This window comes from Venturia canescens, chromosome 3, assembly GCF_019457755.1.
Source record: "Venturia canescens isolate UGA chromosome 3, ASM1945775v1, whole genome shotgun sequence".
In the NCBI taxonomy this organism is placed as follows: Eukaryota; Metazoa; Arthropoda; class Insecta; order Hymenoptera; family Ichneumonidae; genus Venturia; species Venturia canescens.
In genome coordinates, this window is record NC_057423.1 from 6,522,516 (window position 1) to 6,541,831 (window position 19,316).

The 19,316-nt window shown below is 42.3% G+C and overlaps 1 protein-coding gene and 1 long non-coding RNA gene across 3 annotated transcripts in view; one reads left to right on the forward strand and one right to left on the reverse strand.

The window, feature by feature from the left end:
* Positions 1-9,809: 9,809 nt before the first annotated feature.
* On the reverse strand, positions 9,810-14,774 carry LOC122407825 (uncharacterized). Its single transcript, XR_006260294.1, has 6 exons — positions 14,672-14,774; positions 13,292-13,471; positions 13,059-13,203; positions 12,692-12,932; positions 11,449-12,054; positions 9,810-10,840 (listed from the first exon to the last, which is right to left on the reverse strand). It is a non-coding gene; the product is annotated as an uncharacterized lncRNA (long non-coding RNA).
* Positions 14,775-15,232: 458 nt separating this feature from the next.
* The window catches only part of LOC122408234 (TOX high mobility group box family member 3-like), a 187,099-nt gene continuing 183,015 nt past the window's right edge, over positions 15,233-19,316 (forward strand). Inside the window, exons 1-2 of one of the 2 annotated variants that reach the window (XM_043414899.1) lie at positions 15,233-17,168; positions 17,396-17,523. In XM_043414899.1, coding sequence (XP_043270834.1) covers positions 17,123-17,168; positions 17,396-17,523 — 174 coding nt within the window. In that variant the 5' untranslated portion in view covers positions 15,233-17,122. The remainder of the gene's footprint in view (positions 17,169-17,395; positions 17,524-19,316) is intronic. The other variant, XM_043414900.1, reaches the window with a different exon arrangement.

Here is a 19,316-nt window from a genome sequence, read left to right on the forward strand (position 1 = left end):
AATCGTATCACGAATTTATTGAAAAATTGGGATTTCAACTCTCCTTGTTTTCTCAGACTCCTTGAAAGCATCCAGGGCTGCCATCGAGATCGCGGATCGAAAGTACATCGAACCCGATCGACCCAGGACGGTGCGGTGCTTCGGACGTCGCCTGGCCACTCGGTCTTGGCACTCCCTGCGCGAGGATTTCCCGATCACGAAGTTTCCGCTGGTTTTTCCTCCCGCTCCGTTTCGTGCTTTTCCCTTGTCTCGGGGATTCCCCGCCCCGTGCGCTCCTTCTTCGGCTTCGCTCGTCTTCCGATTGCTACCTTCGAACCCCAGTGCCGCCCTCGATCTCGTGCTACTCGGAACACCTTTTGGGAGAAACCTCAGAATGGCACGAACCGTTTACACCCAAGCTGAGTTAATTCCACGTTACAACATCAACATGACACGTGGAGCTGAAGAAAGAAGGAACGCAGGAGCGAGAGCGATTTAAGTGTCGCAGACGAGCGAGAGCGAAAGAGTAACTTGAGCCTGATACGATATCGTACCAAGCTGGTTGCTGAACGGGAACGGGTTTCGCTGTGGAGCAGCCAGCCCTGGAGGGCTGGCCACACACGCGCTCGTCGCCACACACACACTCTTGCGGCGGCTTTTGTGAAAAGGACTCTGGTGAAAGGGAACGAGGAAGCGGGAGGGACGGGGGTGGAGAGAGGAAGAGCTTTTTCGAGCGTGCTCGGAGTAATATGAGAAGATATTTACGAGGAATTTCTATTTTTATGTATACAATGTTTGCTTGGCTCTTTTCGGCCGTAAAAGGAGCAGGAAAGTTGACCAGAAGCGGTGAGAAATCATGTTGAATTGTGGGGACGATCAGCAATGATATTAAAACCCAAATCTCGCCGAATATTCCGGTCGATCCTTTTTCGGGGTGGCAGAATCAAATGAAATGACTAGAAGTAGCTGACAGCGGGGATTTTCGAAAGCTGATTCGGGCCTAGCGCCGCGTAACGCGAGGATTCGATTCGGGAATCGAATTAGAAAGACTCCTCGAAATTTTGCGTTTCTGCATGCGGCGCGCGACCACTTGGCGATAAAGCACTCGGAATCGCAGGGGGAGAGAATAAAGAGAGCAGAAAAAATAGTGCACGCGCGCGGGGCCAATTCCGACGAGAGGAATGGGAAGGGCCCGATTCATTTTACATTCCAGAACTATTTTTCGTACAATATCTTGAGCCAGTGATAGCAAGAGTGCCCCGGACAAAGATGGATAACGCGAGCTTTCAAACTCCATTTACGACTCGGCAAAGTGGAGATAGAAGTAAAGACGGAAAAACGGGGAAAGAAAGGGAGAGACGGAGGAAGAGAAAACAGTGGAGTGGAGGAGATGGAAAAGTCGCTTTCTTGAAAATGGATTTCCGTTGTGCCCCCTCCGCCTCACAATTTCCTCGCAGACTTCGTCAACAAGCTGTTGTGTGCACGCGTACCTTACAGAACCCACACTTCGGCACGACCTCTCTCTTCATCTTTCATCACTCAGCTAAAGGCACGAGTCTCGAAATATTTGTACGTATTGTTACAACCGTGTGAAATTCTCTTTCACTATTTTCCAGCCCGTCGCGAGTACCTTCGGCTCGTGCACGACGCGCATAATTTTCGGTGAATCCGTTGTTTCCAAAAGTTTACCAAAAACCGGGCATTTCGCCTCATCCGGCGAAGCGGCTCCCTCGAGAATGTCCACTTCACGCCATCCTCGAATCTTTTACAATGAAATATTTTCATCGCATCAAGCACCCTGCGATGGAACATGAACCTACCAAAATCAGTTTTTTCCGGCCCCGAGAGCAGCTGATTACGAAATGGCATTATCTCAAATATAACCAGCAGCCATGCAACGTTCTCTCTTTCAACCTTCCGTTATATCCCACCAAAATTAGCAAAGAAGAGATTTTATTTCGAGAGATTTAACCTTATTTTTTTTTTCTTTCCAATGAAAATAAAGTGGACATTCTCGAAATAAAGATACACAATGGTACGGGAATACGAGGGGAAACACTGTGCATAGAGAGGGAAAACTTTAACGATGCGGTGTAGCCAGGACGGCTCGCTTAAAAGTTATGCAGATACTTTTTACGAGAGAAAACGTAATGTATATATTGTGCGCGCGCGCGTGTGTGTGTATAACAAGATGAGCAGAATAACGTCGGGGGCGAGGCGGGACGACGGAGGGCGGCGGGAGGGTATAACGGAGGAAAAAGCAATATAGCGAGGAATATTTTTACACACAATACTCGAGTTACAGGGGATTTTTATATCGACTGTAAAAGCATCAGGAATTTTTGTTTCTCGTTTTTTGTTATCGCGTTTTTACTCGAAACTTTCTATCGCACACGTGGAATATAACGCGACGTTGAACAAAATTCTGGAACTTGGTGCTTGAACGGAATAAAATAATTTTGAGACAACGGGACTCTGTCGATGAAATGAAAAAGGCAAGTATTCGGTTTTTCCTCCCGCACGTATACAGAGTTTCAATTTTCGGTTCGCACGCGCATGCCCAGTTTGCTTTGTTCATTATTATTTTAATCCTCTTTACACTAACGAAGAAATAATTTATTATCTCACGTGTGTTATGAAACAAAGAATTGTACGCGGCTTATCAAGATTATTCTCATGATTGGGAATCCTTTTTATATATCATTTTGTTTTACCACGGAACAATAAACGCACGAAATTCGAGGATCGATCGAAAACTCCTCCCCACCAGCGGTTTCGCACAAAAACATCGAATCGACGCTCCGCGAATATTCAATGCACGGAAATATAATCCCAATGAAAAGCTCACTTGAAATATTCATGGGCAGAGGAAGTTCTGTCCTTCGAGCTCGAAACTTCATCATTTTCAGGGGTTCTCAAACTCGTTTCCAAGGACGAAGTATGTTTTGAAAAATCCTTCATTCCTTACTGGAAAATTCAATTCTTCTGCTAAAAAGTATTTCAAGTCCAAAAAAAAACACCAACGACTCACGAAATCAACTTCAGAAATGAGACACGACTTTATCGCTGCTCGAAAATGACGGTAATCGGCGTCGCAGCGAGCAGCTGCCGCGACAGGGAACACCCCATGGGAATGTGTAAGGAAGCCCTGGTGCGATGTATTTGCTGGACGAGCAAATGTTTTTTTTTTTTCAACGAAAAAAAAATTTTATTACTAGACGCCAGGCCGATTTGTACGCAGTGCTATAATCGTAAATAGCCGCACGATTCGCGAAGAATGAATGAGAGAGAAAAAAGGAGACTCTGTAACGAGGAATTTTGTAAAGAAATATACGCGCGATCGTTTGTCAAATGTATCGACGAGACAAAAGAAATTTTATGGAGAATGATATTTAGCGAATTTTCACAATCGAGAATGGAATACGAGGAAGGAATAAAAGATTTCAGCGAAAAACAATGCTCGGGAAGAAACGAAGGGACGAATTTTCGAACCCTTCAAAATTTACTTCTTCCGGACGTGAAAAAATTGTGGCGACGCTCACGCGCCGGATCGAAGAATATCAAAAGTCCCATGTTTAAAAATGGATAAAGTAATGAAGACAGAATAGATGAGAGTTTGAAGAAGAAAAGAATATTCAAGCTGAAGACAAAAAAGCGTAATTAATGACGGTCTCGACGAAATGTAGAATTTACGTTTCACCGAGCTCCTCATTAATCTCACTTTTTGGCTTGAATTTTATCTTCCTGAATTTCCACGAATATGCATTTATGATTTAACTCTGAATCCAGTGGAGTTGAGATTTTTCAAGCGGATTTGTCAAACACTAAAAAAACAAGGTTGGAGCTTGCGAATCGTGAAATCGAAACGAGTCGTTACACCGGGAATTTGAAAACTTTTATTGAAATTTATCAGACCTCGGAGCCGAAAATGAATTCCTGAATTTTCGAAAAAATGTGGTTAATCAGGGACCGAAAAGGACACTAAATTCGGCATGGAACGTCCTGTGGCTGGAGGGGTCTCGTTCGAGTGGGACTTTTCCTCTGTTGGTAATATTTCTCGGGTGGCGAAAGTGACTCGATGTAAGCCTTTTAGGGCAAGATCAAAGCTCGACGTTAATGGACGCTAGTGTAACTATTGAAGAAAAGTTTTAACTTTGAATATACACGCAGATGTATGCTAAATTAATGCTGCGAGTGGAAAGACGTCAACGAGAATGGGAAGGGCAAATGGAAACATTTTTTAAGGGTTGTTCTTTGGGCTGTGAGCTCGACGACACGAATAAGGTAACATTTGGAGAAGAAGTTTGCTTGATTTTCGAAGTTCTTTTGTCAGATTGTTTGCAAATTAATATCAAAAAGTTTATCCGAAGACCCAGCCCTGAATTTTCATTTCAAAGGTGCCTCTGAGCGAGCTTGATTGTCAAAAAAATTCAATGTTGAAGCTTTTTGAACGAATTTTATGATGAAACTTTGCTAGAATTCCAAAAACGAGTCCTGGCATGAGAAATTCTCTGTTCGAGGAGGCGTCAGAAACAAAAAAAAGTCGACAGCATCCGTGGATTGTACTTTGAACTCGAATCAAAAGTAGAGTGAACAGCAAAAGTTCAAAAAATTCAAAATCATCGTGAAAATAGCTGCGAAGGTTTTCTTCGAGGGATTGAAAATGTTATCAGCAAAATTCGAGTGCTTATAATCCACAATGAAAGGACGAAAAACTGAAAAAAATCATTGTGATGAAAAAGTGATGGGATATGAAAAAAATAATCAGTATGAATAAACATTGTTCGATCTCGAGATTCGTCCTCTCAAAGTGAACCTCATCACGCTCGAGTGATCTCACGATGCATCCTCTTGGAGAATCCCTTGAGGGATCAAAGGGCCACGGGGGTGTGTTTTGGCTGAGGTGCGGGTCGGCTTGGCGGAGAGGGAATGAAATTGGAAACGTGATTGAAATGGCTTGTAATTCTTTCTCGAATTCTATGCCAAACGCAGCTTCCTCTCCCTCCCTCTTTTTCTATCTCTCAAATACAATCTCTCTCTCTCTCTCGTGTATGCCCCATTCTCTTGCTCTCTCCTTCGTTTTTATCAGCATCATCCAACGAGAGCATGGAATATTTCATTTCGCCGACGATTCAACGGATCGATCTGTACATTCCCGTGAAGCTTTCTTTTATTTCGTGCATCTTTTTCGCGAGCTTTCATCTCGATCATATATTGGCACAATGTCAATGTTTAAACTTCACCCTGGCTCGATCTGTCCCGGAGTGGAGGGTACGAGTATAGGAAAGAAGTGAAAGATTCTCCGTATCCCTTTACTTTTCGTAACTTCCGGTGGCATTATTATTAACGAGCAGTGGAATAAAAAATGTCTCATTCGAAAAAATACATTAAACGAGGGAGAAGAAAGTTGAGGAGAAAAAATGTCGAAACACTTTCGACTCGAGCGATGTTGCCGACTGGAAAATCCATTTCGTTCAAACTTGACGTACAAATTGAATGTTTTGCTTAGTTCTTTATGTATTTGTGTGTGCAGTCTCGTTCGAGTTGTTGCAGAAAGAGAGAGAGAGAGGGAGAGAGAAGAAAAAAGGAGAATGGCAGAGGCAACAATGTTGGTACAGCCGAGAGAAAAGGACGGAATAATGTAAACGTCAGTGTTGAAAAAGTATGAGTGAAAAAGGGTGGGAGAGAGAGAGAGAGAAAGTTTCATGTCCTGTATACCTACCGAGGGGGAGGGAGAGAAATGCCTAACTTGAGCTCAGAGGGGTAAAAATTGAGCCTCCCTCTCCCCCTCCGCAAGCCCTTTCTACCTTGCCGCACACCCACACAGAGCTATTCCTTCTCTAAATCACGTTTATCAGTCGCAGGGGTGAGTTCAGGGCCCGATGCGAAGGAAAGGGTGGGAGAGAGAGAAAGAGAAAAGGAGAGACAAGCCTGGTCGTCCTGGACGAAGAAGAGGACGAAGTGTGTGTGGCGCAAAGGGGCAAAAGAGGCCTGGATGAGAGAAAGAGTGAGAAAGAGAGTGAGAGACCGAGAACTCGCGGATATTGATTCCCATGAGATGCGCGCGCGCGCGCGCGCGCGAACGAAACCCTCTCGGAACTTGCGCCACCGTGTTTCGTCTGGTCTACCTATGTACTCCTCCCTCTCTTTCTCTTTTCTACCTTCCTCGTACATCCTCGGCCCCACGGCCGTTATACCTCTGCGAATATAGTATCCGAATTTGCGTTATGAATTTGTAACAGAAATCACATATGTACCGATGCATACTGGATTTGTATGATTATACTCATTGAATTCTCTCCATGGGGAATTTGCATTTTAAAAAACATTTTCGCCTCAATGAAATTCGTGTTAAATGTTTACCATGAATAATGCTTGTTCGGACAAACCCCGCGGTTTCGGTGCTCGAGTCTCGCAAGCTTTTGTTAAAAATAAATATTCTTTTCGGTTACTTTTAATGCTGGACGAGAGTCTCACGAATTCTGAGACGTTTCGATATTCTTTTAAAAGCCCAAGACCCAGGACAATACGTTTTTTAATGCTCATCGGAGTCTGAAACACCATGATTATTTAAAGGCGAAGAAACTATTGGTGATCAATGGAATTGCTAGTTTTGGACTAGCGATGAGAAAAAATAAGTGAAAATAAATATGGAGCTAGTGCCTCGTTGTTTATTAAAAACTAGCTAAATATTTTGTTTCAATATCTGGGAGGAAAATTTCGATAAATAATCCTGTCGAAATGGGAGGTGTGCTTTAAGAATTTAACCGATAAATTGAAGCTTCGGGAACGCGCACGGAGAGGAAAGATTTTACGTACGTGGGCGAACGTCGAGTCTCCGTGTGTATGGGTTTTTGTCTCGAGCGAGTGCTGGCTGGGATCAGAGGGTAGTTTGGCGGAGGCGAAAGGGAGCGAGCAAGGAAAAGAGAGGCTCGTAGCTTTTTACGAGCTCCGACATTGAGGCCATTAGGCGGAAGTTTAGTGTAACTAGAAAATTGCCTTTCGTTAATTCGAATTTAGAATCGAGAACTCGCAGTCTCTGTGTTTTCCGAAGAGGAGAACTTTTCCCTCTCCTTTCTCCCCGTTTACTCTCGTCATTGGCAATGATATTAGCGTCGTAACGTATCCACCGTGTCTGCTATTTCGTTCGGCGTTTCATACCTATTTTGATTATTACATTAAACGAGTACAACAATGAGTTTCGGCAAAATTTATCTTCCCTCGAATCAATGAAAACTTACGTTTTTATATGAACATTTTCAAATTCCTAATGAAATAAGATAATGACGCGAGGAATTACGCAAGTTCGAAATTACGAAAACTCAACGATTCAAGAGCTCAGACAACCGCACCGCTCTTCTCACTCACATACATTTATTTAACAGACTCTTCTGATATTGGTTTTTGCATGTTTAACATTTTTTATGATCTGCCTATAAAGCGTATATCATAAAGATTTTTAAATTGAGCCATAATTCCAGTTTTTATTACCCTTCGTAGCAGACTCGCTTTACGAGATTTCGTAAGACATCTTTATTACGTTTCATTTATTTGAGTTTTTATAATACGCGCTTTATTCATCCAATTCGCTATTACTATTCGAATGAACTTTGTTTTATGACGTATTAAGCCATTTTCATTTTCACAAGTTTATCCCAATTCCTTGTTGTTAATGGGCTCGATTCTATTTTATTTTTCCACTTTATTACCGCATCTACTTTATTGTTAATCTAAACTACGCAGTTTTTCGAGTTTCCAGATATAAATTTTCATTGAGAACGCTGCTCGACGCGAGTGTCCTGAGAAACTCATCTTTACCCTCCTCATTTTTCCTTAGTCCGAGATAAATTTCCCTTTGTTGTTGCTTGATTCTGCTGCAGGGATGAAAATCAAGTGACCGAGGAAATGGGTTCGGGAAAATGGTGGAACGAGATAGGATTACCAAGGACACGAGCTTCCTTGCAATTTGAGACGAACTCCCTTGCACCGCCACAAGTGGTCTCGTGGTTTCATTTACCATGGTAAACCATCCTGCCATGTTACTCGATTACTCCTAAAGCCATATTCACCTGCCACCCTTATTCGATAATTGCGGTCTTAACGTGATTTCGAAATATTTCGAGCCAACAGTTTTGCTAATTAAAAATATGCAATTGTCTTGATTCCTTTTACGACGTTATTGCTATATTCATAGGAATTCCTTTGACGCTACACATTCGCTTGATTACGCAGAGTTGAATCAAAAGTTAAATACATCGGAGATGGAAGACCCGGAGGTAACGAATTTTCTGCTTGTATGACCAAAATTTCCATAAAGTCCTAAAAGGATAAACAAAACTATTTCTATCTTACGCACTAAAAGAGAAATGAATTTTTCTCGAGTACCAAGATTTTTGGATTAGAATTTTCGGGAATAGCACTCAAAATAATGGGGTTATGGCCAAGCTTGGAATTTTCGAGCTCCAAGATTACTGGTTTCGTCAATCGTTCAATTGGCACGAGTGGATTTTTGACATTATCGCTTGACCCGTTTGCGTTGTAGGAAGAACCTAAGTTTCTCGAATTTAGAGCACGAAGGAAGGAGCATCTTGGTTAAAAGGGAAAGTGAGGTAAATGGAATAAAAAAAGAAAGAAAAAAGGGATGCTGTTTTCAGTGTTGAGTCTGAGGCGATTGTGGTGCGAGATATTCGAGGATCTGAAAAATCGTTAGAGAGCATAACACGTAGTGAACCTCGGAAGCTAAAGGCCCGGAGCCTCGTCTCGGGCATTTAGTCGCAGGTCGTGAACTTGAGAGAGCGTCGAGAGGGAATGGGGCACTGGAGCAAAGCCCTGAGGTCGCCATTGAGGCTGGGTGAATGCCGGAAGCTTTCTTTCTTCGTCTCGCTCTCTCTCTCTCTCTCTCTCTCTATCGGTATCCTGCTCCACGTCGTGTCTGGCTCTCTTTTTCTCCCTTTCTACGTCGCTTTTTCCCTCGTGGTACTCGACGTGACGTCGTAGTCGAGTATTCGAGCGTCCAAGTGCGCGCGAGGGCTCAAGGCGTGGAGCGTGCCACGAAAGAGCGAGATAAAGTGAGTACGTAAGGATGGTAATAAGGGGATGAGGAAACGTTGGCTTACGTTGGCACGAGAGCTACAAAGTGGAAAAGAGAGAGAGAGAGAGAGAGAGATGCGTTGGTGCTTGGAAGAGAGGAAAATGGAAGCCGGATTTGTACTTGGGAGCGAGGGACAGAGAAAGAAAGAGTGAAAAAGAGGAAGCAGAAGATTCGCTGCGAATCGTCGGGTCTCAAAGTCTCTATGTTTATATGTATACGTGTTCAACCGCGAAGGAGGAAATACAGTGGGAGTACGTTTCACCAGGAGAGAGAAAGAGGAAGAAAAAAAGTACCGGATTTATGGTGTATCTGCTTTTATCTCCCTCGGTCTCTAGCCCCTCGCGTTTTCTACGTACGGGTGTTTTGACGACAAAGCGTTCGACCTTTTCAAACACTGTCCGGGGAGACTGTGAAAAAACGTTTGGAGAGCTGGTGCAGGATTTTTTTAAAGCCTTCCGCGACGGTCGGATCCACTCGCGGGAGTTTTTCTATCCCAATAATTTTATTGCAACGCTTGCAAAAATTGTTTAATCATCGTGAAGAGGTTCGAGCTCAGAAGAAAAACAAGATCCTTGACAGCTTCCCCATTTTCTACCGTACCCTTCAACTCCGTCCTCCATTCACTTGCAGAATCCTTTTCTCTTGATTAATCAAGTTATTCAACTTCCACGAAGATGGGACAGGCAAAATCCTGGAAATATAGCAACTCGGTGTACAGCAGTTTTCATACTCTTCCAGCATCTTTTCAGATCTTTATGTTAATATAAAAAAATGTAAGAAAAAAAAGAGTCAATGAACTTTTGCTTCTGGAGAAATGAAACAGAATTTCTACATCTTCAGCTTCGACATTTTTTGCAACGAAAAATAATCACCGAGGCTTTAGCCAATAGTTTTCGATGAAAAGATTCTCCAAAATTATCCAGTTCGATATTTCTCCATGAACAAAAGTAAATTTGGCTGACAACATCGTGTATAACAGCGGAACTCAATTTCATAAAAAATGGTGGAAGCTACTGCTGAATCGGCGTGAAAAATGTCGTGTCAGAAGCGAGGTCAGGAATGGAGAGTGTTTTTGGGTGAGAGTGAGAGAGAATGAAAAGGAATTCAGATATCACGCCCTGACCCTCGACGATCCGGCTTCGTGTCTTTTTCCACTCTTGTAACTCGTTGTCCTTTTTCTCTGTCTCACACTCTCGTACTCCATTGGCCGCACTTGTAGAGTGTGCATGCGAGAGGAGAGCGAGAGAGAGAGAGAGAGTGAATTTCGCTCTCGGCTCGGGGCAAAATCCCTCCTCGCGTTAAACTTCTATCGTCGACGTTGCCGCCGTCGGATAGCTCGCCACGCCACATAACACGCTACTCGACAACTCCACTCGAGCGGAGCGCGCCTTCGCTGCGCTGAAACGTTCGGCAGCACGCCGAGGATTTTACCTCTCTTACGCTCACTCTCGTTCTCCTCGCCTTTTCTCACTCTTTCTCTCCCTCCCGCTTCCTCCTTTTGCTCCTTTCACGGATCCCATCCTTTATTGGCTCGTGCTCTTCCTGCTGTACGCTACCACCGTTCCGGCGATCCTTCCGTACCGGCTGTTCCACACCATGGACCGCGACGGACCACGTCTCCATCGCTATAGAACCGTGCTGCTACTGCTCTCGTGCTCCTGGAGTGGGAATAAAAGCCCTGCTCTCGTTGACCCAACGACCCACTCATTCAAAGTTTCTTCCGGTCAAAATATGCCTCCTTACAACTCCAACTAGCCCAGTGATGAGTACCTAAGTGCATAAATACTTGAGTAAGAAAAGTAGCATTGATACAATTAAAGTCAAAACTAATGAGTCATTTTTCCACCTTTTATTCATCTAAATTAAGGAAAAAGTCACCCAAAAGGAAAATTGTGTATGTTTTCTTCATACTGTAGTCAAATAAGCCTACTCAATATCAAACTAGACATTTAACACGATTCCAGGACCCAAAAGAAACAGCCTCGAGTCCATTTCCACTTACAGAAATCTCGAGGTTCGTCCCCGTTCCATGCATAAACTCCCTTCGAGTAGACCAAAAAAGTTAATCGTATTATTCGAATCCCCGTATAAAAACCGACCAAGTGCAAAGGAAATTCGAGAAAAAAATCATTCAACGAGGAATGAGCAAAATGCAAAGTGCATCGAACAATCTATAAAAATCAATAAATAAATTCCTTCGGATCAAATCCTTGCGAGATATATTTCTCGCCTCAGAAAGACGGAAAGGAAATGAAGTCGTTGAAGGTGGTTTGGGTACAATAACCTGTTGGTACGGATCTATAGAGTTGCACGAGCATTACCCACTGGATATATAGAACCTCTTGAAGAGCTACTACTCTACTCCTCGTTTCTATTACCTCTACTCTTGTACATCGTCGATCCTCTCGTGGTCTACTGTGCTCGTATACCCTCTGGCTCTTTTCTCGCTGTAATACTGCTCGATTTTCTCTCTCTCTCTTTCGGTGCCTCTTTCGCCACGACTATAATGCTGCTACGCCAGACAAGATACTACGCTACTGCTGTAGCGGGGACTCGACCATTACCCCTATCGACTTTTACAACAAATCTCTCTCTCTCGCTCTCTTTTCCTCCATGTGTGTATACATATACGGCCAGGTATATGTACATACCGTGACGATAACCATCAGCCAACACCGTCACGTGTTACGCGCAAAGAGCTTCTGCCTCATAGCCTCCTCTCGTTCGAACGTTGCGTTACTATCCTCGCTGTAACTTCGCGCACGTTTTCATGAATGAAAATCTAACCACGTGACCAGCCACGTGTGTTTCTTCACGAGCGACATACGCAAAGAGGGCTTGAGGTAATTCCCTCGAATTTTTTAAGAAGCCTTGAGAAATTATCCTTCGTGATGAAATTCAACGAGTTTTCATCAAGTTTTAATCGTCCTGGGGATATTCGAACTGCATTCTGAGGCGGAAGGTCCCGACTCCGCTGACGATCACTGAAAATTTGCAACGTTTTTATATAAATGCTTACAAAAATGTTTGCTTTCTAAATGTCTAAAAATACTTGGATATATTTGTGAATAATAATGTTCCCTGTGGGAAGTTGTGAAGAAAACGGTCATTGCGGGGCTCATTATCTGAGAATCTCTATTTCTGTAAAGCCCATTAAGCAGTTATTTTTGGGACATTGAACAGTCGGAGGCACGACGCGAAATTAGATTAAATTAATTGGACAGTTGTGGAGGATCGTAGATCTTGTTTGTTGGAAATTCACTACAAAAGAGTGTCTTGACATTCTGTGTTCGTAAATAACGTACAAAATGCGAAAAAATAAATGAAAAAAGGGCAAGCAAACGTAATAGGATTTGGAATATAAATCTCTAACGAACATTCCTACTGTACACGCGGCGTATATAAAGAGCATAAAAAAAAGGAGAAGAAAGAAAAAAGTGAAGGAGAAAAAGAGGCAGAGGTTTCGTCATTATTTCGTCTATTGGATCGATAAATATATATCGTAAGTAATCGTGCACCACGTTTGTTTATAGCCCATTAAAAGAGCCACTTAAATATCCCGAGCAATAAAAATGTCCGCAGTCATAAAGTAAAGTAATACTTGGTAGGGGTAAAAAGCACCTTCTTATGTACACGTTGGGCTTGCGGTGATGTAGGATGTAATTCCGGGAATCACTTATGTAGCCGCGAAAAGAAATCCAGCCTTATATACCAATGCAGAAATGCGTGTGCCCCATTAATGCCAGCAGCACGAGAAAGAGAGACGATTTTTTTCCATTTTTTTCATTCTTCTATTCTCCATTTCTTCGGCCTTTTTATTCTCGCCAAGTGGCTGAGGTACGAGCTAAAACGATAAATCTTCCTGGCAAAACAGCGAGCACGTATAACTTATAGTTGGAATATAATATTAGAGCTATGGCTCTTCAGGCTTTGCATATACTTGCAATAATTCATTATTGCAGACACTTATACAAATTGGGTGGATTACCAGTCGATTTTCATCTCTCATATCCTGCAGCTTTTTAACTTTTCGCTTATTATCTGACAACGACGCTTCGTACACGTTTAAATGTCAATCAACTCTCGTCGGTTTCGTCTTCTGAGCTTTCTTTACCGTCCGCCATCTTGCGGTGCTGAAAAAATGAATTTTGCACATTTTTTTCGTCACTCGATCTTGAAATATTCTCAATTTTTTATACGTTTTAACAAAAAAGTTGTTACCTGTTGTGATCGTAATTATTTCGAGAATAATCAATCCGCTTCAATCCAACGATGCAAGGACTCGTCAAAACATACGACGGTCGAAAACGTTTAGATCGACGACGGTAAACACGACTGTGCACGCCTCTTGGTTTGGGGAGTGGCGCTATGCTGAGGTTCCAAGAAAATATGGGCCTTTGTCTGCCGTTAGACGCGCAGCAACATTCCGATACGACGCAAGTTTCACGCGCGACGAAACACATGAGAATAATTTTCAGTTAATTGGGAGAATTGACAGTGATCGAAGTTTTGGTGAACTGATACAATGAATGTGGAAGCAGTCTGTAGGTTATGGGACTGACGAGATACTTTAAAAGTCATGGTGTCAGTTATCATCATTTGAACAAAGTCAAAATGGTCGATCGCTCTTAATTTTCAAAAACTTGTGTCACCGACAGACGAAAGAAAAGGAAAAATCTCTGCGATAGTTCATAATAAACGATATGACACGAAGACAAGTTGAATGACCTTGGGCGGTCAATATACCGGAGGTCGATGAATTCGTCTCGGAATGTTCTACATTCCCTCAATAAAAATAGCGTATTGTCCTTTGAAAATGTAAAGGTCAATTCGAATCTGGAATGCGCATTCAGGCTGCGATAATATCGGCGTGTTTCATAATATGAGAATCTCCGAACAAGTTGGATTCTCGACGAGACGAAATATTTTATAAGCAGAAATTGTTCGCTCCTTCGCTACTATACATACAGCTTCGGCTTGAAACTCGCAAAACTGCTGCGAATCAAATTTTTAACCGTTTCTCTGTTGATCTTTGATTTATAGAAACGTCACTTTACTGTTTACCTCTTGGAAGTTTGCAATTTGGACTCGAAACATTTTCACGAATAATAATGCACTCATTCTGTGAAAACGTTGGCGAAGCAATAATTTTTACAGTTAAAATACCGATATTCCATGTATACTTGTATTTTTACTTCAATTTCGTTAAATTTTTGGGCTGTCAGTAAAAGTTTCGTTACTCTTGGGTTTTTCGTCGCTCAGCAACACATAATCGCCTCTTTATTATCACGTACAAATCTTACCTCGACTTGTCTTCGTTGCAGTGTCAATTTCAACTATTTTTGCTGGCAAGGGAATGATGAAAAACGAGAAAATGTAAATAATGTGTAATAGGGACATTTGTGATTAAACGGTAAAATGTCGGAGTCTCGAAAAGTGCGTAAACGATTCAATTCTTTTCGGAAGGAATTTCGAAATTGTCTTTTGGACAGTTTCATCCTCTAAATTCTTGAGTCACTGCGATTCAGATCCAGCGATCCACATGTTAGATGTTCGAGAACGATTCGAAAAAAAGAGTAAAAATTCGAAATAATTGGATACCGTGTAAAAATGGCCAGCTTTCGTGAGGCGTCTGAACGATAGAAAAACTTGAAGGTGTCCAAATAAACGGAATAATTGAGGTTGAACGACGCGGGCTATGTTGTGATTCGGTTGTTACTGCGCACGAAGCGCCAAAGAATTTATGCCGGCGATGGCTGCGGCGCGGCGAAGCAGAAATGGCAACAAACAGAGAGGAGAGGAGCTGAGCGAGCGCGCCGCGAGGGGCGCAAAGCGCTGGCGGGAAAGAGGGGCGCGAAGAAGGATTGTGGGTAGCGGCGAGAGGCTTGCAGGTAGTGGGAGTGGTGGGAGAAACGCGCGGTGCAAACTCGCGGGCACTGCAACCACGGCGGCTATCGAAGAAGCACGCACACCGCGAGGGCGCGCTCTCTTTAGAAGAGAACACGAGTAAAATCGCGACCGGCGAGAAACGGTCACGCCACACGCAAAACGCAGTAACCCCGACGACACGACACGGTAGCTTTTAAAAGCGCGAGGGAGGGGGTAGGGCGGGAGTCGAAGAGGGGTGAGGGGTTGCAGACGCTCCGGTATCTCGTAAAAACCCAACCTAACCAGGAAAAAAACGAGTTGCCGGGTTACGAGAAAAAGACTTCGCGGATGTGGAAGGAACGAGAGGGATAGAAAGAGAGTCGAACAACGTTCGAGTGCTCGTACTTTATCGTCCTTTCCGCCGATTAAAGACAGCGCGAGGATTTCGCCACTCGACACCCTTTATCGTTCTAGCACTGTCTTTCATTTCTTTCTCTGCTTTGTTTTTTTTCCCCTCCGTTCGTGTGTAAAGAGCGTGTAAAAGAGGTTCGTGAATAAAAAATACTGTTTGCTGTTACGAGCCACGCGACTGCTAAATTTCACATACATTCTACACCAATCGAGTCTCGGACACGTGTGTTCCTCGCCCTCAGTCACCGGTCCTTTGAAAGCGATTCTCCGGAAAATCGCCACTCTGTTGTTGGAAGTGAACGTTTTTGTAGCCGCAAGTGAATTGTTTACCGGAAAATTGACACTAAATTTAACAGTTGAAAATACGAAAGTGGTTACGTTCTCTTGAATTTTTGTACCTCGTTCCGTGATTTATTTCTCTGAGAGTGAAAAAAAAAAAAAAAAACAGGTGCCGTGTAGTCGAAATTGGAATTTATTTTTCGGCCGTTTAAACCCGACAGTTGACAACGATTGGGCACAGTAATAAATGGGAAAAAGTGTTCGATTGACGGCAGCGCCACGTAAAGCGGATCTAATTCGAAACTATATGTAAATTTCTGTACAAGAAACCGAGTCGTCAACTTCTTTTCATGTGTTACGTTGGAGTGTTCACAACAAATTTCGTGTGCAGTGTTGTTAGACAAACAGCTTGTTGAAAACGGTTTTCTAACTGTCAAAGTGAAACGGTGTCTCGTGATCGACGATTTAATAAAATTCGAATCACGAGCTATCGAAATAACAATAAAAAATCAAGTGATCTCGTAATTCATCGTTTCAAGACCTCATTTTCTTCGTCGCGTCGCGCGGCGATGGGGGAAGTGATGCGGGGGACGCTCGGTCAACGGACGATTTTTCCGAACGTTCAAAAATACGAGATCGGTATTAATCGGGTGGTTTCGGTTTGAACAAAACGAAGACGGAACGACGCCATATTTGTATTTTCTTTTGTTTGGCAATGTGGACCAAGAGAAGCGTTGTGTTGTCACACCGATATAAAAATAAATCATTCCTTTTTCAATTGCTTGAACCAAAAAATCGAATTATTTTCCGTACGTAACGCAATTTTTTTCGGTAAAATCTACAAAGTCAAAGAGGCTCAAGTGAATAAGCCGGTAAAAATACTGAAACGAGATTAAAACGAAACACGAGTCTGGGGAAAAGTGGTGGGGACGGGGCGTTGCGGATGGAATCGAGGAACAGGGAATATTCGTTTTCAACCAAAATATACCGCGAATCAATCGCTTTTAGGAGGGATACGTTTTTGTTGCTGGGCGTTATCGCGTTTTGCTTTCGCCTCAAAATATCGCGTTCGCTATTTTCTTTGAACCGCGAGCGGACAAGTAGAATGAGAGTAAACAATAACACGACCATGTTTTGTTTCGAGAAAAATGCTGACGGAGTCTCATAATCAATCATCCGTTTCACCTAATATATTAACCACATTCGGTGAATTCAATATTTCAATGGTAATAAATAATTAGCGCTACAATCAACAGTTTAAATAATCACAGTAATATTCATTAACGCTTACATTAGGCAAAATAATAATCAATATAATAATCATCTCAAAAAATTAACAATAATATCTGTAACGATAAGTGCGTTGCTTCGAAAGTGCAGTGAGTTTTTTGTTTCCGTGCAATATATTCGTGCGTGGCAAGATATTGGAGAATAAGTGAGTAAAGTAATTGAGTTGAAGGAAATACGGGGGAAAACGAGGACGGTGAATCGAGGATGAGCGACGCCGGCATCGTTGGCGCAATTGCGATTAGTTTATTTGGTAAGCATTGTTTTCTATATATCCCTCTGCATTGACGTCGTACTCTTAATATTAATTAATCAATATTCACTTGAAAATTGTCGTCGAAAACCTTTTGTATCGAATTTATTATTTTTCAAATCCTTTTTCTCCTTTCCAACATCGAAACATTCGTTTTTTTTTCGCTCGTACCACTTTTTTCCTCTGCAAATGTTTTCTTCTAGGAATTTCTCGTTGTGTTTTTATAGGCGGTGAAAAGAAATTGCTGCGATCAACTTCTTCGGCCTCCGTTGGACCGGACTGCATGGATGCTGGTTATTCGATGCTCGGGAGCGATCTCGATGTTTGCAGAATGTTCGACCAGTACGCGTATAAGGTGAGTCAACCACTGAAATTTATATCACTGCGTTTTTCCTAACTTTATTTCAACACAAACTACACAGTGGTAAACACTTATTTGTACATTACCGATAAACCAATTCGCGACTTCGGAACTCATACAAAATTGACTATACGAAATCGAATGATTCACAATGCTTGAGAATAATTTTGAAAAATTCTGCTTCCCATTGTTTTTCCGTTGACAAGTCCTTCTGATTTTTTTTCCCACCGACTTTAAAATAAAACGGGCTTTTTTGAGCTTTGCGTGTAATTTAATATCGAGGCTCGTTCATTTTCCCTCGCGGTGTCTTCGACCTTTTTTACTTTCCATTTATCTCTTTTCATCTTTTTCCCTTTCCGTCTGTATTTTCATATATTTATCCACGAATATATTGGACACGCCCACAGACCCGGGAATTCGCGTTTACAGGACACTTGCTGCCATTGAATCGCGAGAGAGCAATAGTTTCGTGCGAAATTTTGGTGACGACGAAAAAAGAGGAACCCACTGAATGGTGAAAATAACGAAGTGCATCATGAGAATCGTGAAATCCAGAAATCAGCCAACTTATTTCTGACAAACGACCTTCGAGAGTTACCGTCGTGCGAAAAGTCTCGTGAATGAACGTTATAATTGATACTTTCGCTGGCAAAACAGACTCTGCTGACTTTGACCAATTGAAACGACACGTGCGGAGCCAGCTGCGTGCGTGAATTATTTTTGAAGCAGCCTCATTCTCTCGGCCCCCTCGCACCTTATTCCCATTTTATTCGTCATACTAAATTTTCCTCATTCACCGTTTATATTCGTAAATAATATCGTAAACTAACCGAACACGAGACACCGAATTCTCTCTATCACGGACGCGACGATCCGAAAGAACAAGGCTCGAGAGGAAAACAAAAACAAAACAAATTAACAAGCTTATGCAATCTCAGAGGTCATGCGCGACTGGGCGTCGTTGTGGAATTTGCCAACTCTGCTCACATAAAAACAATTTATGTAACGAATACATCCCACCGACCATTTGTTTTCTCTTCTCCTTCGGCGGCGTATCCTCCGAGGTTATTTCTAGTTAAATTAAGAGCCATAAAAACTCGAGGCAACAAAAATAATATTCTTTTGGAAGGAACATTCTGACATGCCAAATCGAAGGGTTTCGATCGCGTATTTGCTTTCGCATCTTCAATTCAATTCTTCACGATTCTTGTGGAGAATTTTTTTTTTGCATTTTTTCAATTTAAATTGTGGACTTCACTTGTTTTGTGATGCGAAACAATTTGATGTACTTTATTGAGAAAACTCTTGATGAATCGTGTTTTAGAAAATGTTGAAAATCGAGCGCTGAACTCGCGGCTTTCTGTCTTGTGCTCGTTTGAAATACGTTTTTATGGTTTTATGAATCGATCAAATCGAGAGATAAAATAAGAGTCGCAGAAGTGACTCGATTTATTAATGACATTTCACGCGGATCGATGTTGAATTTATTTTTTGATTTCGTCGCACATACTTCGTTTATCTCTCACATTCGATCTCTGCTTCGATCCTCCGGCTCGTATACACACTCGAAATATCTCGTGACTTTGCATATTTCTCGAGTTGACGTTTCCGCTGTAGCCTCATATATTATTATTCGGTCGAGCACTGTAAAAGAAACGATAAATCGTCTTCCACTCGAAAGAGGGATAAAAACAAAATGAAATTATTTCCTTATCGTTTCCTGTGCGCATTCGTTGACACAGTTAAGTTCAAACTCGCGCGTATACAAAAAAATCAATATATCAAAT